The sequence below is a fragment of the Lactuca virosa genome, chromosome 3, assembly GCF_052849685.1.
Source record: "Lactuca virosa cultivar CGN04683 chromosome 3, Lactuca_virosa_CGN04683_v6, whole genome shotgun sequence".
Taxonomy (NCBI): domain Eukaryota; kingdom Viridiplantae; phylum Streptophyta; class Magnoliopsida; order Asterales; family Asteraceae; genus Lactuca; species Lactuca virosa.
The window spans coordinates 42,583,453-42,601,082 of record NC_136428.1 but is presented as its reverse complement, the minus strand read 5'-3'; the positions used below and the strand labels follow the sequence as shown (position 1 = coordinate 42,601,082).

At 32.7% G+C, this 17,630-nt stretch overlaps 3 protein-coding genes across 6 annotated transcripts; 1 reads left to right on the top strand and 2 right to left on the bottom strand.

Moving 5' to 3' along the window:
- The first annotated feature begins 3,843 nt into the window (after positions 1 to 3,843).
- On the top strand, positions 3,844 to 5,707 carry DPMS2 (dolichol phosphate-mannose biosynthesis regulatory protein-like protein). Of its 3 annotated transcripts, none has more exons than XM_079084291.1 (3): positions 3,844 to 4,055; positions 5,149 to 5,278; positions 5,389 to 5,707. In XM_079084291.1, exons 2-3 carry the CDS (start codon positions 5,189 to 5,191, stop codon positions 5,545 to 5,547), a joined length of 249 nt encoding a protein of 82 aa, XP_078940417.1. In that variant the 5' UTR covers positions 3,844 to 4,055; positions 5,149 to 5,188; the 3' UTR covers positions 5,548 to 5,707. The 3 variants fall into 3 exon arrangements, with proteins under 3 accessions (XP_078940417.1, XP_078940416.1, XP_078940415.1); XM_079084290.1 differs by having other exon boundaries at positions 3,845 to 4,055; positions 5,166 to 5,278; XM_079084289.1 differs by having other exon boundaries at positions 3,849 to 4,055; positions 5,161 to 5,278.
- A 2,757-nt stretch (positions 5,708 to 8,464) lies between these two features.
- Positions 8,465 to 10,005, bottom strand: LOC145165546 (putative calcium-binding protein CML11). Of its 2 annotated transcripts, none has more exons than XM_079084288.1 (2): positions 9,206 to 10,005; positions 8,465 to 8,789 (listed from the first exon to the last, which is right to left on the bottom strand). In XM_079084288.1, the coding sequence occupies exon 1, from the start codon at positions 9,743 to 9,745 to the stop codon at positions 9,251 to 9,253; it is 495 nt and encodes a 164-aa protein (XP_078940414.1). In that variant the 5' UTR covers positions 9,746 to 10,005; the 3' UTR covers positions 8,465 to 8,789; positions 9,206 to 9,250. The 2 variants fall into 2 exon arrangements, with proteins under 2 accessions (XP_078940414.1, XP_078940412.1); XM_079084286.1 differs by having other exon boundaries at positions 8,465 to 8,918; positions 9,206 to 10,004.
- A 922-nt stretch (positions 10,006 to 10,927) lies between these two features.
- Positions 10,928 to 15,665, bottom strand: LOC145165545 (Plastid-lipid associated protein PAP / fibrillin family protein). Its single transcript, XM_079084285.1, has 4 exons — positions 15,008 to 15,665; positions 11,939 to 12,134; positions 11,299 to 11,614; positions 10,928 to 11,163 (listed from the first exon to the last, which is right to left on the bottom strand). The coding sequence occupies exons 1-3, from the start codon at positions 15,616 to 15,618 to the stop codon at positions 11,306 to 11,308; spliced, it is 1,116 nt and encodes a 371-aa protein (XP_078940411.1). The 5' UTR covers positions 15,619 to 15,665; the 3' UTR covers positions 10,928 to 11,163; positions 11,299 to 11,305.
- Positions 15,666 to 17,630: the final 1,965 nt, after the last annotated feature.

Genomic DNA, 17,630 nt, shown 5'->3' with positions numbered 1-17,630 from the left:
TTATTGATATATTGTTTTCGAATCATATAATAATAACTAAACAAACAATCACTACAACCATATATTAGTATTATAACTTACTTTTATTATTATAATCTTCAATAATTTTATTTTCTTAACAGAAAATCTAAATTCAGTTAAATTATTAATTCTATTTTAAGGTTTCATGGTATTTGTCATTATTATTATTATTTTTTAATAATTTTAACTAAATAATGTATAATTATTTTAGCTTTTTGAAATACATTTAACATGTAGTTTAAACAAAATGAAATATATGTGAACGATTACTAGTTTCTTGTCATTATTTAAGAAAAAACATTCTTTTGTTATTTTTATTTAAATAAATAAAAATAATGGTTTCTTTCTTCGGAGGAATAAAGTGATATGTTAAAATTATAACTTACTTTTACTTATATAATCTTCAAAAATATTAATCATTAAAACAATTAGAATTCAATTAATAATTTTATTTTAAGATTTCATATATATATATATATATATATATATATATATATATATATATATATATATATATATATATATATATATATATATATATAATATGGGGATATGAAATATACATTACAGCGCCACCTAAACTTAGGTACTAAACCTCTAAAATATTTCGTTTTAACTTAGTAATTATACTCGATTTGGTTTTCACTTTGTAAATATATCATCCCCAATAATATTTCTTTCCTACACTATTGTTTACCATCCCTGCTTTTTTTCCTCCATTATCGTTTATTATTTCACCTCAGTGAACAATATTGTTTTCCACTGTCACAAAGGTCGATGATAATCAATGTTTTTGTTTCCTTATCAAAACTATTGCGTAGATTATGAATCCACATCTTCAAGTGTTAATCGTAAATCTCCTAATCACAATCTTTATATAATAAAACAACGTATTTTCATAAGGTTTAGAGAAATTTGACAATTATGCCCTTAAGTGTATTTTTCAAATGCAGAATTTTAGTAAGCCATTATACCAAACCAAGAACCACGCAAACGCAACTGCAGTTCTTCTCCGACACTATACACAAACCAACTGACCTTAATCACCTCTTTCCCTCACGGGTCTTACTCGAGCGATGCCAAAAATCCTAACCAATTTCATTAGATTATTCTAAGATGATTGATAAATTTATTGTGGTTTCCTCTTTTATATAAATTCACACCACTCCCCAACTCTAACCATTGCTTGAATCAGAACTTTTGTTCCTCTCCTTTCACTAGAAACATCACTTACACGCACCGGGAAGCCCAACTACCTAAGGATGAGCTTGTGAGTAGTGATGGATGATTGCAAGGAGTGTGGCTACTTTGAACATTCCTTTGCAAAGTCTTCTGCAATTAATCTAGAGCCAGCTTGAGGAATTAGAAATCATCGACAAAATAATTTTAGGATTAGGATTAGCAAATCAGGCTAAACGAGAGGAAACCAATACTTTATGTCAGTGTTCTTAGCCCTTGTTCATACAATTTCTCCACCACACTGATATGTTCCTTTGTGGATTCCATTACGGGATGTGAAGAAGTGGGAGATAGCAGGTGGTGGTCGGCACTAGTAAAGGCAGAAGAAGTTGGATATGGGGTTAATTTGGATGGGAGATTGAGAGCAAAAGAATTAAGGAAGGAGTTTGCATTTGAGTAACAACTAGTGGAAGGTCTCGTGGCTACGCCACTTTTGGTGTAAGACTTTATTGTTCGATGTTACTTGAAGTAGGTTACATTGGTGCGAACTTTGTATACACTATGCAATATGTTAGTTCTTCATTGGAAACTTTGAATTTGAGGTTAAATGATGGATGTTTCACACCGTATGAACTATGGTTTATTTCATGACATTTACAAACGCTATAGAAATTGTATACAACCATTATTTATAATATTGTTTTTACAAGGAAACATATCTACATAAGCAAAAGTTGATCTACAAAGTTGGTCGTCAGTCATGACGGATGAAGTCACTTTAGAAATGGACGGAAAATATAAACAAAGGAAATAGAATAAAAAAAACCCGTTAGTGAGGAAAGTACAAATAAGAAGACTCTAGGGGCAAAATCATGAAAAGCAAAAATTCCCTGTCCATCCTTGCCATCAGCTTTTATATATAAGGATAATTACCGTTTAAATATAAATAAAGGTATAATTGTCAATTTCATTAAAAAAAAGGGTTAATGTCATAAAAACCCTCAAGTTTTTAGGGTTTTGTCGGTTTTGCCCAAAGTTGAATTTTATGTCCGTTTTTACCCTAACATTTTCGAAAAAATGTTCGGTTTTACCCTTTTACCGGTGATAACAGGTTTTCCAGGTTACCATTATATTAAATTCGCAAAAAAAACTCTTAAATTTACCCTTTTTTTTTTTGCATTTTTACCCTTAAGTTGATAATTTTTTTTACACTTTTACCCTAAGTATTTTTTTTTTCATAATATACGTATTCATGCAGAAAAATCGTATTTATATATGAAAAAATGTCTAATTAAATATTGTATTTATATTTTTTTTAATGTTATATATATATATATATATATATATATATATATATATATATATATATATATATGTATTTGTTTGTTTGTGTGTGTGTGTTTTTGCAAGGTTATACCATTTAAAAGATAAATAATATTTTTAGAATTATGAATACGTGTTTTATAGATATAGTTTTTAGAAGTATAAATACATATTTTTACATTTTTATATATTAATATGTATCTATATTTCTAAAAATATATTTATACTTAAAAAAACATATATCAAAATACATATTTACACTTCTAAAAATATATGTATATACTTATATAAACATGTTTATGATTGAACAAGTTTTTTTAATTGATATGTATATTTTTAAATACATAAAAATACGTATTTATAGTTCTAAAAACATATTAATTTGTTTTTTTTACATATTAAATGGTTTATCTAGGAAAAAAACCCATATACACACATACACACACACACACATATATATATATATATATATATATATATATATATATATATATATATATATATATATAATATTACAAAAATGTAAATACAATATTTAATTAAATTTTTTTCGTATATAAATATGATTTTTCTGCATGAATACGTATAATATGAAAAAAAAAATACATGGGGTAAAAGTGTAAAAAAAATTATAAACTTAAGGGTAAAAACGTAAAAAAAAACTATAAACTTAAGGGTTTTTTCGAAGTTAATATAATGGTAACCTGCTATCACCGGTAAAAGGGTAAAACCGAACATTTTTTGGAAAATGTTAGGGTAAAAACGGACATAAAATTCAACTTTGGGCAAAACCGACAAAACCTTGAAAACTTGAGGGTTTTTATGACATTAGCCTTAAAAAAAAATTAGTGGGTTATCAAAAATTATCCGTATCAGTTCCCTTCTTTTTATCCGGTAAATAATTACCAATTTTTGTTTATTTATTAGTTTATAACTCGTGGGAACCACGTGTTATAAAATTAATTAAATTTTCATAATAAAAATTTATAATTATTAATCAATTATTTTAAATAAATTATTTTAAATAAATTATTAATTAAGAGATATATCAAAATTTTAAAATTATTATAACATTAAATTTAACATATAATTAGAAAATGTAAATTTGAATTTTGAAATGAGTTGTCTAATATATCTAAATGACACATGACATAATATTAATGAGGAGTTGTATTAGAGTGACACTTGTCAAAATGAGATTAAAACTATTCATTTATTAGAATAGGGACATTTAAATTTTTTTTTTTTTTTTTGTTGTTGTAAAAAATAAATGGTTTTTTCATACGTTTCGGGATTTACTGTGATTTCCATTTCAACAAAATCCAAAACACAACCAAATATACCCGGTGACAATCAAATTCTGATTTGAGTGTTTAGGTGGTTAATCCGTCAATATTTTGGTTATTCCTGATTTGGGTTTTCGTCAAACTCCGAGAGCATTTGGTCTTCAACGAATACAAGAAGAACGTTTTGCAGAAGGGCATGATCTGAGCATTCAACAAAAGCCCTAATTTACATTTGTCGATAATCGAGTAAGTTTCTGTTATTGACTCCTCTATTTTCCGTTAGTTTCTAGAGTCATAAAGTCTCTGTCTCCTGTTATATAATGAAAATAGTTCATCACTTGATTATTGGCTATAATATTTCCTGATCGATTCCTAAAATGTTATGTAAAGTTGTTGGGATTGTTTAAAGAGGAATTTAGTTACAAGTTAGTATCAGTACTTCAATAACAATGAAAAGTTCATCAATCGTTTAGATGGATTGAATTCCATCGCTCGATTATTCATTTTAACCTAATTTCGTGATAATCTCATTGCTCTTGTTATCATCATAATCTTCATCCTGATCAACCTACTTTTCCATTCAGTCATTTTTTATTTCATCTCAAATCATGTCAGATTATGTTAATTCGTCTTCTTCAGATCCTTCATTCGATCATTCTCATCCTTTATATAGTGGGTTCCAAACAATTTGGTGGATCAGGATTTAGGGCATGGAAGATAGCCATGAGTATTGCACTGCACTCTATGTTAGGAACAAGTTAAGCTTCATTAATGGCGGATCTGTTAGACCTACATCCATATCTCCTTTGTTTGACCTTTGGCAACTATGCAATGACATGGTTCTCTCATGGATTTTAAATGCTTTGCTTTGTCCAGAGACATTGGTGAAAGTGTTTTGTATATTGAAACATCATAGGAGCTTTGGTCAAGCAAATGGAGCAACGCTTTATCAACTTGAAGCAATTAGTTGGTTTTCCTCATACAAACGTTCATGAAATCATATGTTGTGATATTTATCCTCAAGCGAAATATCTTCCTCATAGCCATAACTCATATATTTTTTTGAAATCATTCACCATTGATATATGTGGATCTTATTGAATTTCCACATACAATGGCTTTAATTACATCCTCACTATCGTGGATGATTTTAGTCAAACCACTTTGACTCATCTTTTATCTACAAACATCAATGCTTTTCCTGATATTCAAGGCTTTATTGAGATTGTTGAAACTCAATATCATACAAAGGTCAAATCTATCCTGTCCAACAATGTTGTAATGTGAAGAAATGAAAGTAGATAAGAGGGTCTTTATTGTTAATACTTAACGTTTACAGAAATGGTTGTAGGATAGGATTTACAGTAAAACTACTACAAATGGAATTGGCAGACAGGGCGGTTGGGTTCATTTTAGCAAGCATCAGTGTGACTGTTTTCACGTATTACTCCTTTTGGGTGATTGTATTGGTTAGTTTTGCTCAAATTTGTTAATTTCTTCATTTTCTCTATTTACTTCAAATTTAAAATTACCATATGATTTTAAGGTCTTACTTATTATTATATTATGGGTCTTTCAGCCTTTTGTAGACTCGGACCACTTTGTACACAGTTACTTCTTACCCCAAGAATATGCAATCCTGCTACCTGTGTATGCTGGTGTCTCTCTCATTTGCTTCTTATCTGTCTTTATTGGATATGTCATGCTTAAATCCAACTCCAAGAAGAAGAAAGCCTAGGTTAAGTTTTGCTCTCTCCAGGTGTTTTATGGATCTAGTCTTATTGTTCTAGTTTTTATCATCTTTTATATTTGCAGAGGAAATATGACATGTTTAGAAAAAATATAAATATATGTGTGATCTCTCTAAATACTAAATGTAATTTCTATCCATTTTTTTAGACGGGGTATTCACTTGCCAAAAGCATTGTGGTTTTAATTTGAAATTTAAAATTATAACGTTATTTATGCTAAAAACGGATACAAGGGAAATATTGAAACACAATTGTTATCGGAAAAAAGGCCACTAAAAGTAATTTGGAATCTTATACGTGACTGAGTTAGACCAGTTTCCTAAGGCAATTCTTGAATGATAATGATGAAGGCTTTCATGATTCATGTCAACCAACCATATTTTTCTAATGCATATGAAAAGAATATTCACAATGGTATATAATTCAAGCTAAATGCAACACAAGACCATCCTTTTCATCATGATGCAACAAAATCAACATAAAGGAGCAGATTTCCCCTTGCTCCATGTTTTGTTTTCACCTCTTGTTCAATTCAAACCTCTTATGGGTTTCGATTCAAACCTCTTATGGGTTTCAATTCAAGGACCGACAAATGTTTGGGTTGCTTGAGGTATCGACTCATCGATCTGAAGAAGGTTTGATTAGAAAACAAACGTTTGTTTCAGTTATTTAAATGTGTGGAATCAAAAGAGTTATTACTATAAATCATTATCATTCAAGGCTGAAAATTCAACTTGCCTTCTTTATGTCAAAGAGTTTTAAGTATTTTGACCTCTTCCATGACATTTTATAACTAGAAAGCATCCTTCATATAAAACAATAAAACATTACGAATATCAGACAAATTGAGTAAATACTTGGCTGATCCCGTGATCCGCTTACCAAGCCTCTGAAGAGAGACTTGGTTAGAACTACCACATGAGACATTAGTCTGAAACCACAACATAATCAATTAGCAATGGGAACACAACTTCAATTTAGTGTTTCTATCTCTCAGGTTTAATATGTAATAACAAGTACTTAAACAAATAAAAGGTACTATCAAAATAATATGTGGTCAAGAATGATGTTGAGTTCATACTCTTAACAAAGTTTTGGAGGCTGTCTTAGCAACATAGCAACAACGATGTAAGACTTTGTCTATATAATCTATAGTGTCACCTCAAATGAAGAGCAACAAACTTTGTCTAATCTATATTGTCTGGATGAAATGAAAACTTTTTAACGTGACAAGGAATTGTTGGAATTGATGTGGGATGAGAAGGTTGAACTTTGTTCATTCCTTTGTCCCGCATATGGGAAAAAGAAACCAAATTTGGGTTTATAAGGAACTTTTCCTCCTTACCACATAAGACAAACAGGTGGGGTTAAAAGAGGGTGCAACCCACATGTGCCCTTAGACGTGCTTGTTAACAAACAACCGGAAAGATGTGGGGTTCACCAAGTGATGAGTTGTAGGCGCATTTGGCACTTCAGACATAGACAATGAGCTAAGGTGCTTTTTATTTTTACGAGTAAATATTTGAATCAAGTCAGGTTGACCTAGGATTACGATCCAACAATCAAACTAATTCACCATATTGAATTATATCTCCCTACTTTTTTTGCTAATATTGTTAGGGTTTTGACTGTATAAATACAACCTTACGTGTTGTATTTTAATCACATTGAAGTCTGAAAATTATATCTTCTCTTCTCTTTTCTCTCTCTCTCTCTCTCTCTCTCTCTCTCCCTCCCTCCCTCCCTCCCTCCCTCTCTCTCTCTCTCTCTCACACACACCTATTGGAACCAATGAATTTTCTACATTAAAATCTAGGTTTTACACGTGACACTCACAACAAATAAGCAAAGTACAAACATTGAAGGACAAGATTCCAAATTCATAATGATCATTACTTTGATGGAAAATCATCAAAGATGTTGGTTTTAATTAATATTGTATAATATTTCAATTTGTCGGATAACGAGACAATCTTAATCTATTTCTTATTAGTAAAATCTCAAAGGATAAATTTATTTTGCATTTAGAACTATTTTTTTTCCATTTATAACATTTAATATAAAAATGTTTATTATTATTATTATTATTTGATTAACAATTAACTTTACAAGATTAATTAATACTTTCAAAACATCATTCAGTTCGATTAAGATTCAATTAAGGGTGGAAATTTTTAATATACGGGTTGAGTCATATATACATAATCCGTTTATTATATGAGTTGTGTTCGGATTGACAAATAGGTTTGCGAGACCAATAATTATGTGTTAGTATAATTAATTAAACATGATAGACGGTCGTCAGGGACGTAATCAATATAGGGCAAGAGTGGGCCTTGGCCCACCCACACAAAATTTAAGTTACATATATATGGTATGTATAATATATATTTTTGTTAAATAAAATGAATTAGGGTTGTGATGTTGCCTATTCCATTCAAAACTTGAAATTAGTAGAAGAGAATACATTGTTGTCTATGTCGATTAAACTTCATTTTAGATTATTTTAATGATGTAAAACAAAATTGTGTGCAACTTACATAAACAATTTAGCTAAGAATATATATATATATATATATATATATATATATATATATATATATATATAGTTACATAAACAATTTAGCTAAGAATACATATATAGTTACATTTTGTCACTCGTTTATATTTGACCTACCTTAAAATAAAATTCTGGCTACGCCGCTAACGGTCGTGTATGCCCTAAGCAGATACATGTTAAGGAGGTTAAGATTGAAGAATTAAACATGAATGATTATATGGTCATATGTTGAGTTTTTGACCCACCAACCCTACATTTATTATTCAAATTTCAGAATACAACTTGCCTTTCTTTCAAGACTTCTATTAATAATTTGACTCCGTACTATATATGACATTTGTAAAAACTTAAAAGCATCTGGCACAACTTTTTCATATAAAACATTACAAAAACTGTAAACGAATAGATCAGTACTCTTTTATCTCAAAAAGACAGACGGGTAAAACCATGCATGACGGGGAAGTGGAATCTGACATTAATTTGGTTCCAAAAGTAGCTATATATGAATGAATGATGCTTATTAGCAACAAAACAAAACAATGCAAGCAAGGAACTCGAGCCAAACATGTACAGATTATTTGAATTTACCCCATCATATCATTGACTTCACCATATCTTTATATCTTCATCTCTGCACACTCTTCTTAGTTCTTATCCACGATAAGTGGCCTACTCATGAAACAAACAATCACGAACCATATTCACAATGCATGCTTTATGATGTGTATGAAAGTTGAAGAGCCTTTAATCACCGATATGGAGATTCTAGCCCCTTTGTCAATAAGCTACAACGATCATCTAACAACCAATTACAAAATTAAAACCATTCAGTTTTATATTGTTTACTCATTAAGTTCACTTCCTAATTACTTTTGTCTTCGATTTTTCAATAAGTGGATATATCTTTGGGTTGAGAAACATACAAGTTACAAATCATTCATGTTTATAAACTGATATAAAACAATTCAGATGCTCATGACTCAAACCCTTCGACCTTGGGACTACTAATCTGACTTCATTGATGATAACAAATCTGAACACAAGATGAAGAAAACAACACCTACCCAACAGACAGAAAATTTTACCTGAAAAGAAAAATAAGGGAAACCCATGGCCGGAATGATGATGTTTCAGGAAAAAGAATTATCAAAAGCGGCTGAAGTGATTGCCCGAGAGAACTCCTGGAAGTTGATCCGTCCATCGCCGTCAGTATCTGCTTCTTTAATCATCCCCGTCAGCTCCTCCGCCGTCAACGCATGTCCCAGCTTCGCCATAGAGTGAGCCAGCTCTGCCGCCGTGATATACCCGTTGCCGTCGCGATCAAACATCTTAAACAACTGCTTCATTTGGTCGTCTGTGTAGGGAGACTTCGCCGGAAGAAGCTCCGGCGCCACCAGCGCTACGAACTCCGAGAACTCCACCAAACCGTTGCTGTTGGTATCGGCTTTCTGTATTAATGCATCGAGCTGGTCAGGGCTTGGTGTAAGACCTAACGATCGTAACAACGAACCCAATTCGAGTTGTGTGAGGCTGCCGTCGTTGTTTCTGTCAAACGATCGGAATATTTCCCGGAGCTCTCCCAGTTGTTCGTCGTCCAGTTTCACGGCCTCCTTGTCACTGCTCATTTCCGTCGTGTCTGAAAAACAATCTAAAATTTCATGGCAAACAGATCTATACAGATTAAAGATGATGAAGGTGGAGATAGGTATTCGAAGAAAGAATTGATCCAACAAACATTCCACGAAGCGATTACGATTACTCAGATGAGATGAGTCTGTATCTGGCTATCTGCAATTCTGCATTGGATTTTGGATTTTGGAATTGGTAGTTAACCTCTCCACATTTAATGGATCGATTGAATTGTGGACACGACCATCGGTTGACGTATTTTTGTTAAACAAAATCAATTTTAATATTAATTAATAATAAGTCTGTTGATATAGTTATTAATTTTAAATTTTTGTTGGAACTAATAAAAAAAAAAAAAAAAGTTAATAGCAAAGACAAAGCGGCGGCAATCGCGTGAAGCCGGGCACGTCTTTTTGGCTTTTCAACCGCTTTCTGAAAAATTAAAATTTTCCACAAGGGTAGGATGGTTGCGATCCTCTGCATCACCTATGCTATAATCCATCTGCCACCTCTTACCAATGAGATGATGCCACATCAAATTTTGATTGTTAATCAACCTTTGACTTTATAATTTATTGAGATATATGAAAACTCAAGAGACTTGAAGAGTCTATTGAATTGGTATTTGGTACAGTGTATAGACCCACTTAATAAAAAAAAGGATCCAAAAAGATAATTTAATTTAATTAACAAATAACAAACGTCGATGTTTGATGCTAATTTGACTTTTAAAAAATATATATAAGTCGTAGTAGGTAGCATGTTAACATCTGTGGGAATCACCTCACAATAGTTTAACCCAGACTCCTGCCCAAATTTGGTTGCCGTCCTAGTGACTAAAGAGACTTCGAGTTGAGGTCCACACGCTCTTTTGAAATTACAAATCATCCTTTGAATAATGTCTATGAAATTACAAAATCACCCTCGTGAATATTGACTTCCAATCACTTTGAGTGTTTGACCCCCTAATCATTTTGACCAACTGTCATATTGATTTTTAAGTGTCCAAATCCATTTCATGCAACTTTTGTGGACTTCCATTCTCATTCATACGATGTGATGACAAGTCATTTTACGGAGATGATATATGTATATATGTTCTGTTCTAGAATCTATATTGTGATTCTTTTTCCAAATAATCTATCATTTTTAAGTAGAAAATTTGACACATAAAGGTGTTATACAAGGCAAAATGAGTTTACATATAGCACAAGAGCTTGAATTAATTCACCGTAGCAATATACAACACAATTTACATATGAAAGTAAATAAATCTATTACACCTTTCAACAAGATCAATACTTATTTTCATCTCTATCGAATAAATATATATATCAACTTATAAGCTTTGAAAAACCTCCTCCTTAGATTCATTCATAAAAGCTTCAATTTCTGCAACAATTACGCCCTGAATCTGTTCACAAAAAAAAAAAAAAAATAAAAAAAAAATAAAAAAAATTAGCATCTCTTGTGGGTAAGGTTATAGCTTTTAAGTGTGTAAAAACTAAAAACAATGGGGATTAAGTTTAAATCTATATGTATAAAATACCTGAAAATTAATCCAAAAGAGGACTTCCTTCTTTAGCAAGAACAAAGAGGCCACCATCACCTCTGGAAATCCTTAAATCCTTGTCCAAGTATGTGGTTAAAAGCCAGGATTTTGTTCTTTCACCTGGGATTTGAATCTTAAGAGGAGCTTGACCTGAAATGGCACCTGCTAAACTTGCCACAGCCTCTTGCAAAGGGTTCAGAGATTGTTGTACAGCTGACAAATTTATATTTTGGCCAAAAATCTCAACACTTTCCGGAAGGCTTACATTTGACTTTATCTTTGGAGGCTGAAAACTCCCTTCCTTAAATTGTACCTGAAAAGATCATGAAATATTTATTATACAGAATATAGATTTAACTTAATTTTCAACAAAGAGTAAATAGGTCATTTTCAATGGTTCCAGGAAGCATGAAGCAATATATTGAAAAATCTACCTGATTATAGCATTGTACTTTCAACTTTTGAAAAGTGCAACAAATTATAGCAGTGAATATTTGATATGTATTTGGACGACATTGTTTTCAAAGTAGAATGTTGTAGTAGGAAGAATTAGAAGTGAAAGTAGGGTGCTAAGCTATAATAAACAAATCAATGGAAGTCTGTAGTACATTTGTATTGTAAAAAAAAAAAAGGGTACCTGGATTCTTGAGGGACTTCTGATTTCAAAATTTGCAGATGCAGTGGAGGTGAAAGTAGCAAAAGGGGTGGAGAATGTGATGGAATTATCAATGGTAAGGGTGGTAGTAGAGACTTGTTGACAAATCTTGTCAACCTTCAACAATGGAGTTGTGCCCACAGCCAGAAGTGGTAATAGCTCAGAAAATGCAGTGTACCTGTTAATTGTTATGTTACCACACAAACAGAATATGTTTCAGAACACAACAAGGGCAGAATGGGAAAATTAAGAAAGAAGTAAACATGCTTACTAAAATAAATAATTAATTGATGATTGGACAGCCTCTTGTACACAAGGTTAAGTGAAGCAAGCGAATTAAGAAGAAATAGCTAAATAGGGAAGGAACTTGAAATTACAAGGAGAGAATTCTAAAGGCTTTAAGTAGTATAATGAAGGGTAAATAGCATAGAAACACTCAGTTTACACCAAAATTTTAATTTGACACCGTGTTTTTTTTTGTCTCAAATTTGACACTGTGTTTTCCAATTTGTTACAATTCTGACCACTTGACCGGTTAACCAGGTTACATGCTGACGTGGCATGATGACGTGTCAGTTTTGATGATGTGGCATGCTGACATGATATGCTCACGTGTCAAAATTGAATTTTTTTCCACAAAAACACTAAGGTTGCGTTTAGTTAAGAAAAACAGTTTTCATTTTCTGTTTTTTGTTTTCCATTTTTAGTTTTCGTTTTCCGTTTTCGGTTTCATTGGAAAATTTAGAAAACGCGTTTAGTTAAAACTTATTCATTTTTCATTTTCAGTTTTAGAAAATTAGAAAACGTGTTTAGATGTGCATTTTTCTATCGGTTTTCATTTTTAGAAAACGCTACTGGTAGCGGTAGTAGGGTGGGCGTGGGGACGGTGGCGGTGGCGGGGGCAGTGGTGGTGTTGATGATGGCGACGGTGGTGGCGGTGGCAGCGGGGTGGCATCGGCGGTGGTGATGACAGGCGGTGGTGGTGATGACAGGCGGTGATTGTGGCGTCGGCAATTGTGGCAATGATGGTGATGGCGGCGGTGGTGGTGCTAGTGATGGGGTAGTGGTGCTGGTGATGGTGATGGTAGGTCGGTGATTGTGGTAGTGGTGTTGGGTGTGTGTGTGTGTGTGGGTGGGTGTGGTTGTAGGGTGGGTGTGGGTGTGGGTGTGAGTTTGTGGGTGTGTGTGTGTGTATATGTGGGGGTGGGGTGTGTTTGTGGTGGTGGGTGTGGGTGTGGGTGGTGGTGGGTGTGTGTGTGTGTGTGAGGGGGGGGGGGGGGGTGGTGTGTGTGTGTGTTTGTGGGTGAGGGTGTGTGTGTGGGTGTGTGTGTTTGTGGGGATGGGGGTGGGCTTGGGAGTGAGTGTAGGTAGGTAGGGGTGTGGTGGGTTGGGGGTATTAAGGTGAAAATAGGTAGATGTGGATGGGGTGGGAGTGGGTATTTCTATTTTAGAAAAAATTTGAAATTAGAAAAATATGGAAAACAATGATTATCGGTTTTCCAAAAAATTCCAACTGCTTTGTAATTTTAGAAAACGGAAAATTTTCATTTTCCGTGAAAAATTTAGAAAAATAGACGAACTAAACGCATTTTCAAAATTCTCATTTTTCTTGGAAATTTTTTCCGGAAAACGCCCAATTTTTCCGCAACTAAACGCACCCTAAGTTTTCACTTTTTTTTCGATTTTGACACTAAGTTTAATTTTTTCTTTCAATTTTGACACTATGTTTTTTTGTTCCAAATCGAACATCATTTTTTCCAATTTTGTTCAATTTTGACCATTTTCTATTTGAAACCGTATAAATATATTTTTTTTGTTTAAAAACCACATTTTTATTTAAATACAAGGTGTTTCTTTTGTTTTGTTTTTTTTTTTTTTTTTACATTCAAAATATAATGTATAAATATGCATTAGTTATATCATGAGAATCAAACTAACCATAAGCTTCTAATAAGATGTGAAAATTTCAGGGGTTGCAAACTTGACATCCGGGTTTTGATCGACTACACGCCTCCAAACCTCCAAACTCATTTTAAAGTTGCGTATTTAATATAAAATACGGTTTTTATATAACTAATACATATTTATACATAAAATTATGGTTTTAATGTAAAAAAAAAAAAAAAAACCTTGTATTTATACAAAACTATGGTTTTTAATTGAAAAAAAACGTATTTATACGGTTTAAAATGTAGTAAAAAAATATATTTATACGGTTTAAAATGGAAAATTGTCAAATTTGAACAAAAATTGATAAATGATGTTCGATTTGGAACAAAAAAACATAGGGTCAAAATTGAAAGAAAAAATTAAAATTAGTGTCAAAATCGAAAAAAAAGTGAAAACTTACTGTTTTTTGTGGAAAAAAAAATTCAATTTTGACACGTCAACATATCATGTCAGCATGCCACGTCATCAAAACTGACACATCATCATGCCACGTCAGCATTTAACCTGATTGACCGGTCAAGTGGTCATAATTGTAACAAATTGAAAAACACAGTGTCAAATTTAAGACAAAAAAAACACAGTGTCGAATTAGAATTTTGGTGTAAACTGGTAGTCTTTTATACTATTTACCCTATAATGAAAGGGCAGGGCTATAGAAGAATTACAGTTTCCTTATAGACATAGTGCACTTAGCTTTATCCTTCAAATATTTGTTCTATCTAAATGTTATCTAACCAAATAAGCATACATCATTTGAGAATTGTGATGTATTACTCTGAATTTACTTAGATGTCTATGTCTAATTCTAATAAACAATCGGCAGCCATCTTTGCATTTTCTCACAATAAGGTACCAACTGTCCTTACTTCTTTGCTTTACACTCATAGTCCATAATTTCTAATACAAATGCAACAGTTCTAGTTTTTGGTTATCTCAAAATAATAAGTGCAGCGTAGACCTTTCTTGGATTTAATTGACAAGTGATAGATTGAGAGATCGATAAAGCCAGAGCTGATGCATTCTGATCCGCAAAATTACAGCAATTGCAACAAAACACAATATCAAAAAGTTGATACGAACGAAGGGTTTCAGTGTGCTTACAGCAAAATCCAGTTACCATCAAGAAGCTCCACAGCATCCGTAGGCGCCGGCGTCGGATTAATCGCTTCTAATTGAGTCACTAACTCCATAATCTCCGCCCGTTCCTCCGTCGACGCACGGAATCCGAGACCAGTCCCGTAAACACTGTCAACCAAACACCTCTTCAGCTCTTCAATTTTACCATTATCCTCAGCTGCAGTCACTTCCACAGTTTGACTCCCGTTACCGGCAACAGAAATTTCTTCCTCCGGTTGCTCTGTAGCACCGGTTCCCCACTCGTCTTCATTTTGGGGAGGATCTGAGGTTGACAATCTCGTCGGTGGTTCATTTTCCGGCTCAGATTTCTCTCCCCATTCGTCTGTGACCGTGGGTAACTGCGACCCGTCTGATTCTTCGTCGTCGTTGACAGTCTGATCCGTGGCGTTCCATTCAGGGGTTGTTGGGGGATTGTTTGAGGAGAACCGAATGAATGCCGATTTGATTCTTCTTTGGCGGATTGAAAAAGATAGAGATATAGGGGGAGAGTAGTGGAGCATGGAAGAAGTAGCCGTGGTGGTGTCGGCCGAGTTCTCGAAGAGAAGTGATGGGTTGTGGGAGAAGAGGAGAGACATTGTTGTTTCTGGTTCTGGTGAGTGTGGGTCTCCCGTTACATGTTATTCATTTATTTATCTCATATTAAAGATTTTCTTTTGTTTTTCTATTTTTGATTGGAAGCCCAACAAATTTTTTCTATTCACAATAATTTGTCGTGTATTGTACAACTCTATAAAACATAATTTGTTGTGTATAAAAAAAAAATCGTTGTATACGAATCACTTCCCTATTTGATTTGATTCCTAGACGGTGTTAGCGTTGTGGTTTTATTTTCGAAAAATTGAGTAATATAATATAAGAAAAATGACATTCTTGTTCTATAATGATTTCGGAACTTGTCTAATCAGTTATTAAACTATTTTTGTTGTTTTATAAGTATATAAGATCGTTTTAGGCGGGTTTAATTGGTCATTTTGAAAGAATTGAATGGATAAACCGATTATTCCCTTATGCCAACTCAATTCGTGTACACGTCTCTCTCTCTCTCTCTCACACACACACACACACATAGACACTTATAGGTTGTTTAAGAATTTGGCTTCTCCCATTTTCTTGTTATATTTTATCATCGCTATACAACCATGACAAAGACCTCTATGCTCTTCCATTGATCAAATAAGGTCAGCACTGAAGATGAAAAGGCCCTAACACCCATCGATAATTGCCATAAACCCATCTTCAACCACCCTCAACTTTACAAACCATCACCACTACCTCCACCGCCCCTACCAAGAAAGAAACTCCAAGCTGTCACAGTTGCTAGATTCCGCTCCAGTTCTTACCGCTATCATGCAAGACAGAGCAAACCTTCTAAACACTCTTGACCGATAGTAGTCGAAACTGAAGGATCTTGTATGCTCAAGAATGATATTAAAGTGATATTGCTAATTAACATATGATACTAATGGATCACACTAACAACAACTTGATATAATTGATTATTTATTAGAAATTGGTTGTAATAAATATTCAATAAACTCTTATAATTAATTGGAAATTATTTATTTGTAGGAAATAATAATTTTCATTAGCAAGTAACATTATATAATTCATATGATATGAATTAATAAGTCATGTACAACATTTTGGACTAGATAAATTCTTTTGTCTTTTACCACAAAGTTATAGTTTATATTTTATAAATTTGTTTTATAAAATATAAAATTTTTGTCTTCTTTCTATTATTATTTTTGAAATAAAAGTCAAAAGGAAGAGCATTGGGTTTTCAATTCTTTAATTAGAAGAAATCAACCAAGTAAAGCATGTTGGGACATGCTCATGACATATGGACATGGTTTGGTCAAAAGTCTTAAGACCTTATGGTTAAGAACCTTGTTTTATGCATTAAGACTCGAGGCTTGCATTTCTCTTGCCTTTTATGAGTGAAAAAACGAAATTTGCATGGTAATATGCATTCTCTCTCATTTTTGGTTCATCTCATGAAGATTAGTTGCTTCTTATGCTCTCCTTGTGTTCTTATTTTGATAAGAACATAAAGCTTAAGACTTAAGAGTTTTATACAAAAGAACTAGCATTCTACATCAGGTTGAGTCATTGTTGGTGTCTCTTAAGTTCATCATTCTTCATCAACTTCCAAGCCTCCCAAGAGGACCCAAAGAACTACAAAGGTTGTAATTTTTCCATCTTCTTCTTTGGTTGGTGTTTAAACTTTCTATAACTTGCAAGATGATCCTTGGTGGGTTCAACTTATTTATGTTATTCAAAAATGATCAAGTCTTCCGTTGCTAAATATTATGTTTTTGAAATTAGTTTTTGAATAAAAACCCAACAATTGGTATCAAGAGGCACCTTGCAAGTTTGGTTAGATTTTTTGATTTTTTGAAATCTTTGTTTTTGGAGAATATGGATAACTTGGTTTTGTATAAAAACAATTTCATACATATTTTCTATGACAACTTTATAATTGTTATTTTATGTGACAAAAATTTTCATGCATCTTTTGTCATTTAAAGTTGTCTTAGAAAAACAAAGGTTGTTTAATGTGTGTGTTGATATGTATGTTGTGCAT